The 23,259-nt window shown below is 31.2% G+C and overlaps 1 protein-coding gene across 1 annotated transcript in view; it reads left to right on the top strand.

The window, feature by feature from the left end:
* LOC123656830 overlaps positions 1-23,259 on the top strand; it is a 52,469-nt gene extending 29,210 nt beyond the window's left edge. Inside the window, exons 2-7 of the mRNA XM_045592451.1 lie at positions 732-922; positions 6,899-7,069; positions 16,617-16,694; positions 19,460-19,597; positions 22,294-22,390; positions 22,649-23,259. Of these exons, the coding sequence (XP_045448407.1) occupies positions 742-922; positions 6,899-7,069; positions 16,617-16,694; positions 19,460-19,597; positions 22,294-22,390; positions 22,649-22,802 (819 nt within the window). The 5' untranslated portion in view covers positions 732-741 and the 3' untranslated portion in view covers positions 22,803-23,259. The remainder of the gene's footprint in view (positions 1-731; positions 923-6,898; positions 7,070-16,616; positions 16,695-19,459; positions 19,598-22,293; positions 22,391-22,648) is intronic.

The following is a 23,259-nucleotide window of genomic DNA, read 5'->3' as shown; positions in this document are numbered from 1 at the left end:
TAGTTTGATAGCAATCAATTATTATTGCCTTGATGGCAGGTATTTGGTTTTTTGAAGTAACATTTCTTTCGGATCGTTATGATTTGAAAGTTGAAACTCGATAAAACCGAAAGTGCTTCACGATATGGAAACAATCACATAAGTATATAGGGGAGAATGAGATTACACAGTATTTTATAATCTCGGTGAAAAATTACTCGTAGGCTACTTTTCAGAAGTTTCACTTTTGCCGTGGGTGAATTGCACACATACGCTTTTTTAAGTTCTTATTATACTTATTTATTTAACCTACTTATATTTTATTGATCAACACATACATAGATACCCCATATATTAAAATATTCATTCACGCGTACATACACGTAGTCATACATCCAATATATTAAATATCTTGAAAGTAATGTATTGTAAAATAGAATATCATAACATCAACCCGCGATATTAATCGCAGTCTTACTAAATCAACCCCTGAGTTATTAAAATATGAAAGACGCCTGCCTCATACCATATTACCATGAACTCGTAAACGTACTGTGACATCATGCTCTAAGTGGAACGCCTGAAATATTACTTAGGGAATGTCCTCGTTTATCTATTATTTGTATATATATGTCATGTAAATACACACAAAAGCCAATCTAATGTAGACCCTCTTCTAATTTCCGGATAACCTACACTTAATCATATCAGAAGGCAAAAAAATGTTAATATTTATTTATTTTTCATTACAGACATCCAAACATGGAGACTGACAAGATGTCGACAGCCTCGTCGGTAGGCGCTGAACGACGACCACTGATGCAAGCTTTAGTGATCGAGAGACGAATCCTATTCGCCTGCACAATATTGATAGGTCTCTGTACATTTGTCTGGATCACAGCCGTTTGTACGGAGAAATGGGTTCACATTGAAGGCGGTAATGGTTAGTTGATTTCCCATATCTGTATTTTATATTATAAATTGGATTTTGTTCTGACGCAAAAACTACAAGCTATTGTCACAAGTAATTTAAAGGTCAGTATTGCTTTTTGTTCAGCCCATTAAAAATGAAGCATGTAAGTGTCATAATAACGCTTAAGAACTGTTATCACTTAAAATTTTGAAATTGAATGATCTTGAAACCCTGATATTTTAATTCAAAATGTCTAAAATACTTTTAAATGTAACAAATCTATTTGCTATACATTTGTGTTATGATTATGAATACACGTTTGGAAACGGTCACCGTAACATAAATAGAGTGAGCATACATTTTGCAACGTTTTCTTTTTGTTACGTAGTTAAAAACAAATGATCGGTATTAGTTCAATGAACACGAACCGTTCCAACATTTTAAGAGCTGTCACGTTCTTCACCAGTTTCAACTGATATTCCGTGCCAACGTTAGTCCAATTCGTATTCAATTATATCCACATACCGCTAACTAATTCAATCTATAAGCACTGGAAAAGAAGCGTTTTAAATTTTCTGCACAATTGAATTAAAGGATTGGTCCTAATAGATAAAAATTTCGAAGGAAACACTAAACGAAATATAAATTACGGTACCAATGAGGAGAGGAAGAAACACAAACAAAATGAAGTGTTAAACGTGATAAAACGATAAAATATAGAAATTTACAACACCGTAGATAAAAATAAACACGAAGAAAATACGGGCGATAGAATAAAGTGAACCAAAGGAATTGCACAATCAGTCGTTTAAAATGCGGACACTTTACAAGCACAATGTTAAATGAGCTACCTGTGCCAAACTGAATTGCAGTCAAAATTCTTCTTGCTTTGTAATTTGTAGCTTTGATCGATGCCAGTAAAATACATAGTATATCCTCTCGCGTAAATTGTAATGTAAACAAAGAGTAGTTTCGTAAACAAATTATAACAAATTTAATCAATTTCGGTTATAAAGCACAAAATTAATTAAAACGATCCCATATCAGCATGTCGATTAGACGCTCTGTCGCCAGCGTAGATCTGAGATAAAATCATGCATCCGAGTTTATTATTAATTATGCTCATATGGCACTGAGGTCAACGTCCGTTGATCTATTTCTGTTGCTATACGTTAAACTTGTAAATGCATGTAGGCTCAATATGAATCATAGTTGTTTTGATTCGGAAGTAATTTAAATTTCCGTTAAAAAAATGTCAACGTAATTTATGAAAATGAACATCTCAAAATTTTTGGCAGACAGTTCAAATTATGAATCTCATTATTCAAAGTATTTTACGCATTTAACGCGTTTATCGACGTTGTTATTAAGTGTTGTTTTGTTTATCTTTCCTATCGTTCCTTCTAAAAAAACATTGATATTTTTTTAAATTTTAGATGCTTTATTTATTTTATAAAAAGTAATTTTTTCGGTTAAAACTGACTATGTAAGCTGTGAACATTATTTGATATATGGGTGTTACCAGTAATCAAAAGGCAAATGATATTTTTTTACTACAATTGTTTGCTCGCAGATTAAAAAAAGGGATTGCTATTTAGATCGAGATACTTAAATAATTGTATTTGCTCGCAAACGAAAAAAAAACCGACTTCAATTACATCGACAAGTAATACAACGTAGTTCGACGAAAAAATAGTCAAGCAACTACGCGTTATTAAAGATGACTCAAAAAGTAGTTATCAGATCTCGATAAAATTTATATGTGACCACATGATAAACATAATCTTTCGCTTAAATAAAAAATTATCAAAATCGGTACACCCAGTAAAAAGTTATTGCGGACTTTCGAGAGTTTGCCTCGATTTCTCTGGGATCCCATTATCAGATCCTGACTTCCTTATCATGGTACTAAACTAAGGATATCTTCTTTCCAACAAAAAAAGAATTATCAAAATCGGTACATCCAGTAGAAAGTTATACGGTATAATACAACGTAGGTCGACGAAAAAGCGTCAAGTAAAAACGCATTATTAGATATAACTCGAAAAGTAGTTGTTAGATCTCAAATAAATTTAAATGGAACCAATTGACACACACCACCTTTCGATTAAAATGAAATTTGTCGAAATCGGTCTACCTGGTCAAAATTTCTGATGTAACATACATTAAAAAAAAATACAGTCGAATTGAGAACCTCCTCCTTTTTTGGAAGTCGGTTAAAAAAGAAGTAAAATACATATTATTAGGCTTAACTTAAAAATCCGGTCTCGATCAAATTTGAATGGGATTACACAATAAGTACTAGCTTTACAAAAGGAATCAACGGTATTTTTTATTACATTTAATATAGCTAACCAAAAAGTGTTTCAGGGATGTGTTGTGTATTTCTGACATTAAGAGTAAACAAGAGCGAAGCTGTTGGATGGCTCACCGACGACGCCATGGCGTCGGCGTTTTATCTAGGTACACAAACCTATATTGTGATACTGATGAACGAAATATATCTTCTTAAAAGCTTTTATTTAACTTGCAATGTATATAAGTATGTACGTATGTTTATTCGTTAGGGTGGAATCTTGCAACATAATTTTGAAGTATATATTTTCATATTGTTTTCTAATGCTATCACGAATTTCACTCATTATAATAAAACAAATTTTCGGATTTTATCGCGGTTTATTAAGTTATTTAGATGCTCGACGTTTCGGATACTTAATAGCAACCATGGTCACGTGAGGACTCTAGTGACCATGTTTTTGCATGCTTCCAATCGATACTAGTGGACAACTTTTTTAAGGAAAAGTTTTTTTTTTTTTTTAGCGCATTAAAAATAAAAGCTTATTTATTAAAAAGTTTCATTACTTTTATTTATTTATTAGTAAAAAAATCATACTATACACATTTTTTATATTATGACGTTACTTACTATAGCAGTTGTTATCATGTACACCTGATAGCGATCGTTACTCATAGTAGGAAATATATCCGCCAACCTGTATTGGTGCAGCGTGGTGGATTAAGCCTCTGATCTTTCTTCTAAATAAGGAAAGAGGCCTATGCCCAGCAGTGGGATATTACAGACTGAAGCGAAGTGAAGCGACACAAAAAGGACTAGCTAACTACGCTTCATACACGCCAACAAGCTAACCTTTTTTATTTTCGAAATGTGATATAAAAGTAACAACTTCAATCAACAAAGCAACTTAATAGAATGCCCAAGTCTAAAATCGACTGGCAAGTCTAGAATCTCATAAAACTCTTGAACTGTTAATTTTTAAGTTAAAATTGTTCTTTGTTACCAGAAACCAGAAAAATCACTTGTTGACTGATATATAAGATTACTCCTCCGTTTAGAAGTGAAGTTCTCCTGTCAGATATAACTCATACTTTATACGATTGGACCTTAGTGGATTGTCTGATGCTTAATATTTTGTATACGCAATTATTCGATAGTCACCTTACTTAAGCTATTTTCTCTTCAGGAGGCGTATCTATTATTAATCTGTAATATTTGTTTAATAGAGATTGTATTCTAATAATTTTATACCTAACAAAAACAAACGAATTCATACGAATTCATACTTAATTATTAAATTCAATAAAATACTTAACAAGTTTACAGTATATTTGTTATAAAACACATAAAATGCAGTCATCGGTGATAATTCGAGTGACGTTACCAAAGAAGCATAGCCTAGCTAGAATAACAAAGAAAACAAATTACATAGAAATATTTCACATTTTTATTAAATGACTAGCTGTGTCCGTGATGGAATTAAAACACAATTATTGTTCAGTTCGCAGAGTTAAAAGTCTAAAATAAAAGTAGCCTAAGTTACTCTTTATTACATCAGCTATCAGCCAGTGACAGCCCCGTCAAAACTGGCCCAGCTGTTTCAGAGATTAGCCGAAATAAACAGACAGACAGACAATCAGTCAAAAATTGTAAAAAATGATATAGTGGTTAGGTTAGGTTAGTAAATAATAAAAATAATAACTTTTTACTAAATACGTATAGACGTATTCACGGTACATATGTACGGTGAATACGTCCATACGTTACGTACGTATTTTAATATTACAAACAGACATTCCAATTTTATTTATTTATATAGATAAAAAAGATACAATCAAATCATAATCCAAGAAAAATCAACACACTACACACTACACTATATCGAAAAACATTTTTCTAACAACAATAACTACGTCAAATAACGACATTCTAAAGGTTTTAGGTATGTTTATACGAGTACATATAAAAAAATATTGATTTGACTGAATTCTCGTGAATTTACTATAATATTATATATTTCCAATAAAAATAATAATAAAGCTTTTCTAAAATAAAATATACTGCGTATGAATATTTTTATTCATCTACATGAACTTATTATATAAACGTTTTAAACACAGGCAATACGATATTTTTTCTTTCCTGACTGTCGATACAAGAAACATCGTTACCTAGTCGTCGAACTTATATAACGTTTAAATTTAAGATCGCAATCTTTTTGGCAACGCTTTCAAATTTTAAAATGCTGCAAGTTATTTCACGGTGACTTATCAATGTGTGTAATTATATCATATTAAGATTCTGACTCATCCATATGCCGTTGATCAAATAAAATAATTATTTTAAGGTATTAGGATATAGGAAGCTTTGGGGATAATTTAGATATAAACACACGAATATTAGTAAATAGGTACATTGTACAGTGTAAAGACATTCAGATGTACAATAGAGTTAATTTTGTATACTACTCGTATTGCAAACAAAACTGTCCATTCGCTTTGTTTAGTACGAGCATCATCACTATACTATTATTATCCCGACGACAATGTATGTATTTAAATATTATTTATGACACATTTTGGAGTCATTGGCTAATTTGTAATGTAAGTGAGATGAGATGAGGAGTAGAAGCCATGAAGTGAAAATGAAGTTTTGTATTTCAAGTTATAAATTGATTTACTTTACTTATATTCTTTTGTTTTACCTAAGATTGTAGCACATAATATTCCCAATAATGTTTGAGCTACTATAGTACCAAAATGGAAAGTGATATAAAAATTTGAATCGCTGATGTCAATATTGTGATTAAAATGATTTTGTAATTAAGATGAATTCAATGCTACTCAAAATATGATTGATGCGTACACAGTATTGAGTGTGTACTGAATACGTTACATTCATATTGTTTCATTTCAAACATGAGATAAAATATCCATATATATAAATGTTGTTTTCAAAGTCACAGTAGTCACATACAATAAAATATAAACGTTATATATTAATCTTCTAGGTGTACCAAGAAACACATATTGTATGAAAATCTACGACTAGCATTCGTTAAGAACGTTATATGCAAGTCAAAAAACTCAAGCAAGGCTCTGACTCTACTTGAGTTTATTTGGATATTTTCTATGATATTTTTGTTGAATTTTGAAACGACTTCAAAAAAAGAAGGCAATTATCAATTCGGTTCTATTTATATATGTGTGTTTCTCATAACTTTTCACGGAGCGTACAGTTGTTTTTGTTGTTGTTAGAACCTATTGATTGTCAAATCTCACGGGTACTTTTTGAGCTATCTCTAATTATACATATTTACTTCACTATTTTTTCATCTACCTACGTTGTGTTACTAGTAATAATTGGTGTTAGAATTTTTTTCGTTTGCGAGCAAACTAAATTATGCATCTTACAATAAATAATAACAAATAACTAGTGGTTTTAATATATTAATATTCATCAATGATCTCAGTATTGTATTATAAAAGTTTTTTTGTCAAAATATTCTTATTTTGACTAAGTAGGATAATATATTTGAAATAAAATAAATATAAAATAAATATATACTCAACTTTGTCTACCTTAACTGTGTAATGTAAATAATGTAAAATCCGAAATTGCATTTGTTATGTTCTGTATTGGTTTAACAAACATAAAATGTACGAGTAGCTGTGGATTTTTGTACAAATAAATAAATATTTTTGTTGCAGGTATATACTTACCAACCAGAGGTGGATTCTTCATGTGGAGTGATTCGGGTGTCTGGGAAATTTGTCGTTACATTTTCCAACCTTTTGAAAATCAATTAAGGTACAACGCGACATACATGGCGACGCTTAACCCTTTTGATATAGGAGATTTGAAGGGCGAATATTTCACTAGTAAGTTGATCAATTTTATTGAAATACATTACAAAAAAATAATAATAATTTAAATATATAAAGAGTAGGTCGTAAATCTACTTCTGCTTGGCGCAAAGGTAAATCATTGAAGTTTGATTTCATTGTGTGATAGTCTACAAATTAAAGGTGTCGTCATAAAACTAATTTTAACCCCTTAAAAAAATCTTTGTTTTATACTTAAAGTATCCTTAAACATAATTGGAATACTTTATTTTGCGTTTAAGTATGAATTAATAATGAAATTTCGGATACTTATAAAATCAACATTGCACTAAGAGATCTTTCTAAGAGTTTGTCAAACGTTTTTCTAAGCGTTTTATGCCCGTCCCGTATGCCCCCCCCCCCCTCTTTCCATATACCACAAAGTTACATTATTTCTTTTTTTTATTAACCTAAAACTTTAATAAAATTTAAATTAAAAATTATATTTGACCCCGGCGATTTTATTTTTATTTTAAATATCGTTTATTGTAAACTAGCTTATGCCCGCGACTTCGTCCGCGTGGAAGAGGAATAATTCTGTCATATATGATTTTTGCGAAACTACAGCGCACGCAGCGGAAGCAAAAAAAAAAACGATTTTGAAATATTCTTCATTGATGCTCCCCTTTTATTGATGTTAGCGTGACGATATATAGCCTATAGCCTTCCTCGATATATGGGCTAACACTGAAAGAATTTTTCAAATCGGACCATTAGTTCCCGAGATTAGCGCGTTTATACAAACAAACAAACTCTTCAGCGTTATAATATTAGTATAGATTTGTATCGACCTCAACATCTTTTTAGAAAAAAACCTATTATAGTTACTTTCTTTTTTTTTTAATCGTAGACTTGTCAGATATAATCAAATGAACTGGAATTACTATGTTAAAATATTTTAAATTAAATCCGTCGTACAGAAAATGTACAGATTAAAAATCTATTTTAGTGAACCTTGTTCTTCGTTATTGTGAGATTTTACTGTCAATAATATAAATTAAATTGTGTTCATTAAAGAGATTTCTAGCTTTTCATTAGTAAAGTATTAACGTTTCTCACAATAACAGTGTTAATTAAAATTTTAATTAATGAAAGGAAATACTAAAGAGCAATAAAGTAATGAAGCTTACATAATATACACACACACGCATACTCACACACGCATACTCACACGCGCACACATTCGCTGTAGCCTACGCATTCAGCCTATAACACCCTACTTCTGGGCATAGGCCTCCTTCTCTATGCAGGAGAAAGATTGGAGCTTAATCCACCACGCTGCTGTACTGGGGATTGGCGGATATGTGTCCTACTATGAGTAACAATCGTTATTAGGTATTAATGATAACAACCGAGACCGAAGCACGGCGGGAAGACCCCACAAGGACAGATCGGAATCCAAATCAGAAAAAAATATTTTTACAAATCAAATATCAATCCCAAGCGGGAATCAAACCTACAAACCGTCGGTGTTTCAGACGTAGCACCACTACACCATAGCAGTTATGTTGTTATACACTTATTTTAATTATTCCTATACACATATGTACACAACACAAGTACATTATATAACAATGTAAATGCGACCTATAGTAGTAGACACGTTGACTATGGACATTCTTTTATAATGATGGCGTGTGTGTGTTTGTTTTTTTGTTATTATTTTTAGGATATTATAAAACTATGAACAAATTGACAGCAGCTTTTGCGATTTATATGTCTCATTTTCTCTGAAGAAAATCAACCAACCCTAATACAATAAAACCGTGTAAAATAAGTACTTTTACAGTAGATTAATATAAAAAAAGTATACCTAATGTTTATTAATATTACCAGTACCCTGTTCTGCCTTAACAGACAGTATAAAAAAAAATCTTTAGCTTCTGTAAAAGAGAAAGGACAAAACATTAACAAAATTAAAACTCATAACGATTACCTCGTATAAAACTTTACTTCTACCATATAACGCAATTTATTATAGCACTCTACATGTTTTTAACAAACCTGATGCGAAGACCACACCTTACCGTGTATATTTTATATTCATTTGTATATAATTTTCTACTAATTGAATAATCTGGTTCGTTCATGTTATAAGTAACAAACTCGTTAACTGACTAATATAGTGCGAGGCATAGAACAATCTTAGTTTATTTTCTCCTGGACCGCCTTCTGTTTTAGCTCACTCACTAACTCCATTAGCTCCCGCTGGTTTACTTATTCTATCAAAGTTATTTTCTTTTCGCATCGGAAAAAATAGAAATCTAAACAAACCACGTCTATCCTTCAACGTTTAACGTGTATTTTTTATCTTTGAACGATTGCGACAGTGGTATTTGCGTGACCTCTATTTCGTGAAAAAAACAATACATTGGCATAACTGACAGTTGGCAGTATACAATAACTACCGGTTTCTATATCATCAAATCCGTTTTGTTTAGTTCAAGATTCGATCAATTTCGGATATGTTGAACAGTTCGTAAAGAAAACGAGTAGCTTTATTCAAATACCAACTTGGTTTTAATATAATAAACATAAATAAAAAATTATAATTATGAATATAAACTCTATGTTTTAGTTATAATACTTGTATATTTTATCTACTGTACAATTGTTTTTTGTCCCTAATAAAATCATCACAGCCTATACAATCCACTGCTGGACATAGGTCTCCACAAGTTCACGCCAAAAATAACGTGAACTCATGTGTTTTGCCCATAGTCACCACGCTGGGCAGGCGGGTTGGTGACCGCAGTACTCTGGCTTTGTCACACCGAAGACGCTGCTGCCCGTCTTCGGCCTGTGTATTTCAAAGCCAGCAGTTGGATGGTTATCCCGCCATCGGTCGGCTTCTTAAGTTCCAAGGTGGTTGTGGAACCTTGTTATCCCTTAGTCGCCTCTTACGACACCCACGGGAAGAGAGGGGGTGGCTAAATTCTTTAGTGCCGTAGCCACACAGCACTAATTAAATAAAATGAAATATAAAAAATAAAAAAAATCTAATAAAAGTTATCTGTTTAATAAAAAGCGTATAAAAACCATTATATTTACATATTAAAATAACTAACCTATAAACATATATTTTATTTACATCTTAAGAGTGAACGAAAGAATAATGATTGAAAATACTCTTATTGTCTTACATAAATAACATTCTTGTCTATTCTATACTTTTATTAACTTTTAATTTCTTTTAATTCAATCAAAGGCTAGTATTTTTTTATATCTAACAAAAAGGACATTTAATACAAACTCTATTTCATAATTTTGTTCAATTTTTGTAACGGCAGAATTCTACTTAGTGTTTTTCTTATTAACACCGTGATTTTGTTCACATAGAAAATTTCAATATCTTAGGTTTTAACCGTGTATTAAGACGAAATATGCACCAGTTTTCAAGTAAGACCACGGCAATACAACTGAAAAAAAAACACATCAAATTTCATTGTGTTTGAGTGATGCGCGGACAAAGATACATACAGACTACAATAATGAATGTATTATTTTGGCTTCTGGCTTTATGCAGACAATACATTGTTTTTTAATTATTTCAAATATCTCCTATGTAGAGTCCTATATAGATACAAACTACATAGTTGGTTTTATTATATATGGTATAGATAGCTCACATGTCGCTACAACATATAGTTATCATCATCATCACTTCAGCCTATCGCTGTCCACTGCTCATGTGTGTTGCCCATAGTCACCACGCTGGGCAGGCGGGTTGGTAGCCGCAGTGCTGGTTTTGTCGCGTCTTGCCGTGTATTTCGAAGCCAGCAGTTGCATGGTTATCCCGCCATCGGCTGTGTGGTTACGGCAGTAAAGAATAAAACCACCCCCTCTTTTCACTTGGATGTCGTAAGAGGTCACTAAAGGATAACACGGTTTCACTACCACCTTAGAACTTAAAAAGCCAACGTATAGTAATGAACTGTAATATTTTTCAATATAAATTTGTAAATGTAAGTATTTTTTACTGAATATCATAAACGGTAACAACCAGTTTGGTGAAGTGGTGCATGTGCAGTAGACGTGCTTAAACACAGACGGTTTGCGAATTAGATCTCCGCTCGGAATGGATATTTGTATTTGTTCAAACATATCTTTCCGGTTTGGATGTTTGTCCTTGTGGGTCACCCCATCTTGCCTCGGAGAGCACGTAAGCTTTCACTTAATATCGATCGTTACTCATAGTAGGGAATATATCCGCCGATCCGCAGCGGAGCAGCGTTGTCGATTAAGCTCCGATCCTTCTCCTACACAGGGAAAGAGGCCTATACCCAGCATTGGGGTAGTACAAGCTGAAACGAGAGAACGAACCTTTTAATTTACTGTGTGTACCGATTTTGATGGATGTTTTTTTATCTAAAGCTGTTTTTTGTCATGTTATGTATTTAGGTGAATATATTTTTGATTATCTACGTACTACTTTTTAATGAAAATGAAGGCTGTTTTTTTTTCATTTGTGAGCAAACACTACTATTGTAATAACAAACACCAATCCAAACTTTCATTATCTAAATTCGGTAAATGCATAAATTTATCATGATGTGAAAATGTTGATAATAAAAAAGCTAAATGTTTTAAGGATAGGTTGCTTCTAAGATTCAGGTTAAAAATATTTATACTTATAAGACTTAACGCAATGCACTTATATGAGAAACAAGATTAAAGTATGCTTTGTTGACCGACCTTTGTCGGTCAGTACGTCTGATAAACAACCTTTGTCTGTAGCTAGGTCTCGCGAGGTGAAAGCGATTTCACTCTATACATCTTAATGAAAATAATATATAAAATCTATGAATTTAGAATTTATTCCGGCTTTTTATGTAAACACAAACGTTTAAAAATAAAACGCTTTTGTCAAATGTCTTGTTGTCATGTCTAGCTTCAATGGATTAGACTTGGCGATAATATGCGTATGTTTTTGATGTGATAATTATGTGTGACATGTTGCTTTTACGATGCCGCGTTGGCGCAACGATCACAGCCATGGATTGTTCCTGTTGCGCTGGCAGTTGCGGATTCGATCCCCGCACATGACAAACATTTGTATTGGCCATACAGGTGTTTACCGTGGTCTGGGTGTTTGTGCAATCCTTGTGAGTCTCCCCACCTTGCCTCGAAGAGCACGTTAACCCGTCGGTCCCTCATTCATTCGTTCATTCAGTCTCTCAGTCTTATTCTTCCTTCAATCATTGTTATCATGTACACCTGATAGCGATCGTTACTCATAGTAGGGAATATATCCGCCAACCCGCATTGGAACAGCGTGGTGGATTAAGCTCTGATCCTTCTTCTACACGGAGAAATAAGCCTATGCCCAGTAGTGGGATATTATAGGCTGAAGCAGGTTGCTTTTAATATAGATAAACAAAATGTAAAATTTGGAAAAAAGTGCGTGCGAACAAAGTTGTTCGAAGTGAAACTTCTTTGGCAAAATAATTTTTAAGTCTCGTTTATATTTATACAAATATAAAGCTTTAGATTTCCGTTCCAGCGCTATCTAGTTTGTTTGCAATGTAATATTATCGATATTAATGTAACAACCTTTGTAGTTTCTATAGTACACGCTAGGTGGCAGTGTTGTTCGACAAAAACGTTGCATATTTTCGTGACCCTAATATTATTATCATTGCGTTTGATCCGTAAAAATTTTACCCTCGTCGCCTATAGAATTTTCACTTCAATAATTGGCATAATTCACAAAAGCTTTTACACTACAATCAGCAAAGTTTTCTTCATTCTGATTTTATGTTGCCAATTAAATATAATTAAACCAACCGTTCCTGAAAAATTTATTGTAATTGTAGATGTAGGATCGTTATCGTTAAAGTAATGGTGCATTGTATTCAAAGTACGCACATTATATTATTTGTATTCTTGCCAAGCGTACAAGTAATTAGTTATTATATGTGGCGGCAATTAATTTTGTAATTAATAATAAAATAACACCTTGGTTGGAGGCTATTTTTTTTACTAAATATTTTAGGTAGACTGTGTGGCAGTAAAGACACCCCTCTCTTCCCGTGGGTGTTGTAAGAGGCGATTATGGGATAACATAATTTCACTACCACCTTGGAACTTCTAGAGCCAACCGATGGTGGTATACCAACCAATTGCTGGCTTTGAAATACACAGGCCGAAGACGGGCAACAGCGTCTTCGGTGCGACAAAACCAGCCCTGCAGTCACCAAACCAGTGCCCAGCGTGGTGTCTATGGGCAACACACATGAGTTCACGTTATTTGCGGTGCCGACTTGTGGAGGCCTATGTCCAGCAGCGATGGGCTGAAGTGATGATGATGATGACGTGATTCTGGGTCTAAATTTCTAGAAAGCCAAGCAATTTACATAATTACTTCAGATAGTTTGAATTTGTGACGTGCTTATTTAAAAAAAATATATCTGTTTTCTAAATTACAATTTTTGAATTTAAAAAAGTATTTACATTATTTTTAGATAATGAATAATCCAATATATATCAACATATACAATTTTATATTTATATCATTACATAGTATAAAACATGTAAAAGTAAGTGGTGTAGCCTATAACTCTTATAAAAAAGAATTTCTTGAATCGATTTCAATTAGAGCATGCAAACAAACGGGGTCTTCTTTCTACTTTACAATATTTTTTCACAAATAATAACCTAGTTGTGTAAAATAGTCAATTTAATATGTATTATTAGAAATAACTCGAAACCCACTTGTTAGATCAACAGCTTCCCATTACAAAAAGAACATTCAAAATGGGCAATTGAACGTTTCCTTTTTGAAGTCGGTTATAAATACTAAAGATATGAATATCGAATAGCGACGGAGTAACTGGAGTTATCTTCTAAAATCACACAAAAATAAATAAATAAACGTACAGTACGACCCACACAATAAGATTTATAGTCACCGATAAAAATACCGCGTTGGTTCTTTTAAGTCGTCGCCTACAGCTATAGTAGCTAGTATGTAGCGTATACGTTAGGAGTAAATAAATAAACAATGCTGCACTGTGCTCTGTTAACGTAACCAAACGAAATTACTACATATTAATAGACGGTAGTGATGTAATTACGAAACTTCGTCGGACAGAACTGTTTCATAAATAAAAATAGAAACAAATAGGTAAAAAATTTTAGTTATTAAAGAAATTGAGATGCCACCACACATATTTGGCTAGCTTAGCTAAATAGCGTCCCATGCATGCGTCTGGGTTCAGAGTAGTAAATGAATATTATAATTTACATTAATGTTTTGTTTAAACTTTTGCGACATGATATGTTCAATTATATTCATGTGTTAGCTTGGACGACGAATGCATGTCGATACTTCGGCCAAAAATAAAGTGTGTAAATCTGATATTGTAGCAATAAGATTACGGGTAACGGGTAATCAAAAACACAAATATTTTAGTAATTTGAATATGTATTGAATAAATATTTTCGGAATTTCTTTACATTCGATTAGATTAGATTCAATTACACATGATTTTCATTCATTAATCATTCCAATAAAACGGTACTACACTAGTAGCGTTACACAAAACGACATTTGATCGAAATCAAAAACGAATGTTAGAAATTTAATTTCCGCGCGCACATTTTTTGTACGATTACACAAAATGTCAGCTCGGAATGTCTACAATCAAAAAATTGCACATATTGATTTTGCTGTTTTCTTCGTCCATTTGTGACATTATAAATTTCATTATATTTTAATACTAGCGACTTCGTCCGCGTGAAATTTAACAAAAAAAATCATTGTTCAAGTCGCAGAGTTATAAAATAAATGAATTTCTAAAATAAAAGTAGCCTAAGATACTCCTTATTACATCAGAGACCTTTTCAGAGATTAGCCGGAATAAACAGACAGACAGACAAAAATTGTAAAAATTGTTAATTTGGTATATGTACCATGTATGCATCCAAATTTTATTTATTTGTATAGATGTTTATACTATTATATATATAGAAGTTAATATGCGTTAACGATAAGACCTTGTAGAATGTCAACGAAATGGAGTTAGTAATGGATCGGAGAAACATCTGTTTTATGTCTGAATGTTAAGACCGGAAATATTATTAAATAGAAATTGTTTTACTCATCATGAAAATATTCTAAGTGGTTATGTAGTATTTACGTTTAAGAACTTCATATTTCGCGATCATGAAATATAAAAATGTGTTAACAACTTCTAATTTATTAAATTTTTTGTCAGCCATTGATAGTCGTACTAAAATTATTTTCAAATGATAATTTAGTATTTATTTAATATTTAACCCAACAGCACAAATTACAAACTATAGCAATAGTACTAAACATCATTTGGCTAATGATAGGTCTTCACGTATAAGTACTAATATATAAATAACACATCGTGTCGACAGAATAATTACACGTCGAATCGTTACAGAACCTTTTTTAATCAGCACATGCATATCAATAAAACTGCAAAGAAATTTTGGCTCAATACTCGCCTCGCCACTGCCACACCCGAATTGAACACATACAATTCGCCCAGTTTACACAAATTATTAAAGCTTTTACTTGCACGACACAGGTACACGAAGCGTGTTGGCAGTAATTTGTGGATACCAGAGGTAGTTGAATAGAAGTTTAGGCTTCGTATATAATATGTCCCTGTTTTTTGTTCAACATTTATCGTTAATGTGAAGCATTTTCAACAAAATTAATTTCTTAAGATAAACATTAAGACAAATATGATAAATAAATATAGCATAAATGATATTAATGGTTATAACTTGTATAGATAATAGCGTTAGCCATATTAGTTAGTTTTGTTGAAAGCTAAGATTTATGTGCTCGTTACTTAAAGCAATAAACATTCGGCGTTTGTTAAAGGATGAACTTTCTGAATATTTTCTCATTCTTTTTTTTCTCAGTGTTTGTCTATGAAATATTTTTTTATAACAACTTAATGTTTTTTTTCCTGAAATCTATAATATAACAGGAGATAATAATAATAATAAATATAGAATTGATATAATTTTTTGTAGGACACTTCAAGAGTCGATATAACGCCTTCATCTCATGCTAGAAAAAAGTATTAACTGCTAGAACATGTTGACTTAATTTGCTACGGACCTCCATTGCGCTTTAAAACATTAGTTTTCCCGTAAAAAGTAGTATCAATGACTGGTGTCAGGTCTTTTAACAGCGATCGGCTTTTACGTTTTTTATGACTTAATACAAAGATTAGAAATAAATATTTGCGAATACAAATATTTACTACGCACTACTCTACTATTTTCGTAGATATTAATTCATTATAATGACACAACTTTTTCGGATTTTATCGCGCTTTATTATATTTTTTTGATGCCCGATGTTTCTGAATCGATCGATCGATTGACTGATAGATATTTATTTATTTATTATGTGCATTACTATTTACATTATTTTTTCAATTATATTATTCTCAACTTTGTTTAATTATCTCAAAAGCTGGTGAAATTATGCACGTTGTCTATTAATTATTATTATCTTCATTCTTGCTTATTTTAAATGATTAAATTGTTACAGATTGTACCAATTATTTATCGCAGCCTATAATGAAGAACGGCAAGCCGGCTGATCCCGCATATGACATCGACGTAGCTAGTGAGTACAGATATAAAATTCGTATACATTTTCGATTTTTTGTCCTTCATTGATTTAACAAAATTAGTTTTATAAGAATTGCGGTTTCTTTATTATCAAAATTAAGCATCAGCTAGTAAATGTTAATCGTCAAATAAAGTGATTATAAAATAATCGATACAAACAAAAAACTGACATCAATTATTATTAATAGATGAAAAACTAGTCAAGTAAATACGTATTATTAGAGATAATCCAAAAAGTACTCGTCAGATTTCAATTAAATTTAAACGGGACCACGCGACAAGCACCAGCTTTCGATTAAAAAAAGAATAATCATAATTAGTATACCCGATAAAAAGTTAGACACATAAAAAATAAATTCGGTTGAAAAATAGCAAGTGTTATATTGCTATCTAATGTTTACGTGAATTTCACTCTTTATAATGAAACAACTTTTTCGGATTTTATCGCGGCTTCGTTTTTTAGATGCCCGACGTCCTCCCGTGACCATGGTTGCTGTAAAGTATCTGAAACGTCCATTTTAAAAAACTTGATAAACCGCGATAAAATCCGAGAAAGTTGTTTCATTATAATATCAAGTTTTACGTCATCATACCAAAAAGTAACTGATAACTGATACCCAAAAAAGTACAGATAATTTTTATTATTACTTACTCTTTCAACCATTTACGCATATTCTATAGAATCTCTTTTTTTAGTCTATATTATTTATTTAAAGTAAAAACCATTTTAATTTGATTTATTTATATCGTAACAACAGTACCGTCAGCAATGACACGTGTTCTTTCGATAAAAGTCGTTACGTTTTAGCCTGTAATATCCCACAACTGAGCATAGACCTCTTTCTCCATGTAAGAGAAGGATCAGAGCTTAATCCACCACGCTGCTCCAATACGGGTTGGCGGATTTATTCCCTACTATGAGTAACGATCGCTGTCAGGTGTACATGATAACAACCGGGACCGACGGCTTAGCGTGCTCTTCGAGGCATGGTGGGGAGACGCACAAGGACTGCACAAAAACTGGACTGGATAAAAGTCGTAAAAATTAAAAATCCAGACAGATACGTGTGTAATTTTTCTCAATAAATTAACTAACATTCAATTATAATGTAGCTAGAACATAATTCTTCGAATTGATCCAAAGTTTCTCCAAATGTCACAATAAATCTAAGAAATGTTACTTTAATTTATAACAAATAAAACATATAACAAATATAACAAATAAAACATATTGTTTTATTTGTTAATAATGCGTAAAAGTAATAAATATCACTACATAGTATAAAACAAAGTCGCTTTCTCTGTCCCTGCACATGTATGTACGCTTAAATCTTTAAAACTACGCAACGGATTTTGATGGGCTTTTTAATAGATAGATTGATTCAAGAGAAAGATTTATATGTATAATAACATCCATTAAATAGTGGAGAAATACTGTTATTTTTGAGTTTTCTAATGTTATGTCGTAAATAATAATAATTTTTTTCGCTTAAATTGCAAACGCAGGCTGAACCCTACGAGATTTATCAAAATAATGTACTAAGTAATGTACACATTGAAAAGGTCTACAGAAAACTCCGCGATGGCATATATCTATCTCTTATGGATATCCCACAGTAATATTTTTTTGTCAAATACTTTTTACGACAAATAATGGCTAATTTTCAAAGTGATTTTAACCAATACAGCATTAATCCTTATCTTATTAAATACCTTAAATACATTGTTGATTTAATATAGATATATATGGCCCTTTACAGCATATGACTTAAATGAATATTTTTGAAGATATTATAGATTGAAAAATTGCGATACGTAGCGTTTACGGCAGTTCCGGCCGGCTTTTACTCTTAAGTTAACGCGTCCGGGCCACGGGCAGTAATGAATAAATCAAAACTACTGGATCGATTTTAAGCATTTTTCAGTGAATGACATAGGCTATAAATATATTTTATACCCGTGCGAAGCCGGAGCGGGTCGCTAGTTTTATGATAAAATAAATCGTCTGTTTAGAACATTTTTTTCTCTGAATATATAATATATAATCTGTTGTTTATGTTGTGCTAAGAAGCTTACCCCTTAAGCTACAAAGCTTGCTTAGTACTTAAATACTACAATATAATTAACGTAAGTATCATTAAAGAAGAATGTAGAGATTTTCTACCTATCTTATCGAGTATCATTAAATAAAGAATTCTTTATCTATTCAATAATATTTGCTCTAGTTTTATCAGTAAATGATTTTAAAAATAAAAAGTTTTAACGAGATTTATCAAGCCTCTGATTTACTCAACTCAAGCTAGATCTATAGGTAAAACAGCAAGTATTATTATTAAATTACTAGCTTCGCTCGCATTGATTTTTTTTAAGCAAACGTATCCTATGTTACTTCTAATACCTCCAAAAATATATGTACAAAGTTTCATGATGATCGATTAAGTAGCTTTCGCGTGAAAGTGTAATAAACACACTTACATTAACATTTATTATATTAGTGGAGATATTAATAATACCTGTTTTACCTATAGATCTAGCTTGTATGTATCTAGCTTGTAAGTATTAGTAAAACATCCAATAAACCACAGATTTTTAAAATGTCTTAATATTTTCTTCCCTTCCTTTCCGTTGCTACTCAATTAAAAAAAAATATGGGTGTAAGAATTTATTGTGATAGATTTATTGTGTTCTGAAGTATAAGACTATCACAATTATTTTACAATTTCATTTATAGAAAGAATTTAATCGACAGTTTTTTTGCAGATTACGTCCGAACGATGATCTCTTTCGGCATCATCAGCCTTTTCGTTATGGCTATGGGGTGCGGGTTTTCCATGTACACATTTCGAAATCCGCGTTATATGTTCAAACGCCTTGCAGCGGGTATACACTTTATAAGCAGTAAGTACAAAATATAGATTCATTGGGAAAAATTCAATTCTCTATCTAGATAACAACCATTATTGAGAGATTTCTAATCTAACTTTTAGGTTTTTACTGGCATTAGGTTATCTGTTGTAATATTAAATAAGCTAATAACTATATAAAAAGACGACATCTACCAATATCAGCTTTGATAATTAAATATTGTAACTACACAACTTAATTAATATTAAAATGTAGCCTTATACATTGACTTACTTATTTTAAATAGAGATCATTTACCATTCATTAAGGATATATAATCTTATAAGTCTAAGTCTTATATTTAGCGATATAAGTAATCATATATATTAATACGCTAAGGTTAAGATGTTTGTCTCTCTTTTTTAGAAAAAACCTCACAATAGCTCCACATATATTATATATCATTTTATAGACAATTGCTTGCTCTACCGGCATCCACAACTAAAAAAATATTATTGCTTTTGTTTTTATAAATTAATAAATTATTGAAATTATATATAATTATGACGGATTTTGAAACAACGTCAACATGAATAAAGCCAGGTAATTTTTTTACTTCTTTAGTGCGAATTATTCGCACGGGTATTGCTAGTTTTAATTTAATTTCATATAACGTGACGCTGTGTCAATGTTAACTTTCTTGATCATAACGAACACATCGTTAGATTATTATGTGTCGATCTTATTGGGACGCCTTACTGTCTTAATTAGCAGGAGCCTCTTCGATTTGTCCATTTGATAGTATCATTGTCGTTCTCAGTATGCTGGTTTTGCTACAAATGATAATCTAAAATAATTTATTATCATCCCATATTCTGAATATTTAATATTTCAATAAGATGCGCACTGTTAATTTGGAATTTAAACCAGGTGCCGAAATACGAAATGTTTATAAATGTAATAAGCGTAGTGTGTGTCTAAATTAATCTTGGCACATTGTGTGGACTACAAGTATTGACGGATTTTAACACATCAGCGATCGTTAGATTTGTCATAAAAGTGCAAATGACGAAATCTATAAAATATTTTGACGTAGGGGTGACGTAGTCAGGCAGAATGCGTGCATTTTATTAGTTTTATGTTTAGTTCTAAATGTAATAAATGTAAAAGTTATATACGTAATTACACATCATCGATTTGCTTCCGTTTTATTACACGTGTATTTCCTTTTGAAACTAAAAGGAGGCATTGAATTTGGCTATCTTTAAAGATTGAAGAACGCTGTACAAAGACTTCCTATGTTCAAACAATCATATTATTCGTCAACATCTTAAATAACAGTTTTAATTATAACATTATAAAATCACACAGTACCTCTTTTACAAAAATTGATTTAAATTTATTATAAATTTTCGGTTTCTTAAGCAAAAATGAATTAGGTACCTTTCAACTCATTTCGGTGCGATACGCTAAAAAATTGAGATTTATTCATTCTAGCCGCAAATATTCGCGGTTTTAAATAGTCAGGGTCGCGTAAACAACGTAATGTATATGTTAACGACTATATTCTTCGCTGACTTATGATTTTTTTCATATTTGTTAACATAATTTGATTTACGTTATGACTGTTTGTTTAGAAAAAAAATCTTTATTCTATGATAAGTTGGAAGCACCTAAATCTTATTTGGTAGTTAACGATCTGGTTTTACACATAAACTAGCACCGTTGACAATATCAAGCATTAAATCTATCTCTAATTGGAAAAAGACACTCAAAGCAATAAAACACAATTGTTATAATTAATAATGGTTTTTACACAGTTTTGCACAATGATGTAGTGAAAATTACATGAGATTAATAATAAAACAAAATGTCACAGTATAACATTTAGCAGAAAAATTAGAAATGATTTTTTTTATTATAACCTAAATATTATGATAGTTTAGATACATTTTGATAAATTTTAATTGAAATTTTATGTTGATTCATTATTTTATTTTTATTTCTGTATATGAATTTATAATAATTAATTTTTTAAAAGAATAATTTATTTTTTTACTTATCTAAGATGTAATTTTTATTTTCTTTCTCTTCTTTATTATTTCTAAAAATTTGTTGAGTTACCCTGTAATTGTAATATAAAATGGACAATTTAATACTTTTTATCTGTTGCTATTTTATTGAAAAAAAAAAAGTAAAATTAAACATGTTTGGCTTTCTATATCATAAAATAAATAATAATTATAACATTACGTATTCTCGTTTGCACGTAATTGTTTAGTTATAGCTGTAAGTTTTTAATAACATCCTGCCTACCTGAAATACATACAATTTTAATTAGGAATAGTTGAGGTTTAATTAAGATGAATGGTAAATGAGATATTTTGACGATGGAAATTTTAGTATAACGAACTTTTGATAAAATAAAAATAACTAAAAACTTTTAAATAAAATTAAAAAAGAAACCATTAATACATCTATTATATTTTGAATTTTTTTTAATGTCATAAAAGTAAAAGAAATTCGTAATATTTACACTTTTAAAATTACAGTACAACAGAAGTTTATATTTAAAAAGGTTTACAACTATCTTCTGATCAAAAGAATTACTCTTTTCTCATTGTTTAGAAATTTTCAGGCAGTATAAAGTAAAATAAAAAATAATTATATGATTTATATTACAATTTAAAATTTAAATGATGTAGTTTTAAATATTTTTGTGGTAAATAATATTTTGTTTTTAACAACAGCTTCGTGTACATTCGTCGTGGTGCAAGTAATGATGTCTTCCGTGGATCATATGAAGAAGAATTTGAAATTTGTTTATCCAGATCGTGCCTATCATTAGTAAGTCAAAATAATATATTTTACAAATTATAATGAATAAATTCAAGCCCGATTTCACAAGTGTAAACTAGTCTTTTAATTCCTATTGATAACAATTATAAATAAGATAAATGAAATGTGATATATAACGTGGAAACGTATGAAAAATGTCAAGTGTTATTTGAACGAGTTTAACTACACGGACTTCCTTTATCAAATTTGTAGGTTTCCAAATCCGATGCCGGTTGCGAGTATGTAATAAAATAAATTGTTTTACAGCTTCCACATCAGCTTCTTTTTGGCGTGGTTCGTGGTTTTGGTAAACCTTTTCGCAGCTGCTTCGTTCCTCTGGTACTCACGTAAAAGGAAAGGTGACAAAGCAGCAACGGATGAACTCGCGATGGCCGATGAACCAACAATCATCGGTCGATGACGCTTCAAATTATACTCCATGCGACCACTCTCACCGAATGGACGTTTCTCCAAGTCTCTAATGAACAGTGCTCAATTGACCAATAGCTGTAAATGTTTTTGTTATTTATGTCTTCCAAACACATTTAAAGCAAGAGCGGTTTAAAGCACTCCGCTGTAAAATGCTCAAGTTCAAACATCGCAATATGAATTATATTGTCGAATTCAACTCTTACAATATTAAAGTATTTACGAATGCACTGATTAACCCACAACTTGTTTCTGTATGCGCTAGCTATCACTGTCTATTTATCTAAATATTATTGTTTAGATGTAATAAACGTTATTATTTATCGACGCGATGTTTCAATTTAAGTTTGTACTCTATTGAAAATTTTTGTACCGTTTTAAAGTACCTTTATTCTGAAATTTGCTACATTTGTTTACGCCTTGTTAATCTTATAAGCGTCGGATGTATT

Source organism: Melitaea cinxia, chromosome 10 (genome assembly GCF_905220565.1).
Source record: "Melitaea cinxia chromosome 10, ilMelCinx1.1, whole genome shotgun sequence".
Lineage (NCBI taxonomy): Eukaryota > Metazoa > Arthropoda > Insecta > Lepidoptera > Nymphalidae > Melitaea > Melitaea cinxia.
This window is presented reverse-complemented; position numbering and strand designations above follow the sequence as displayed.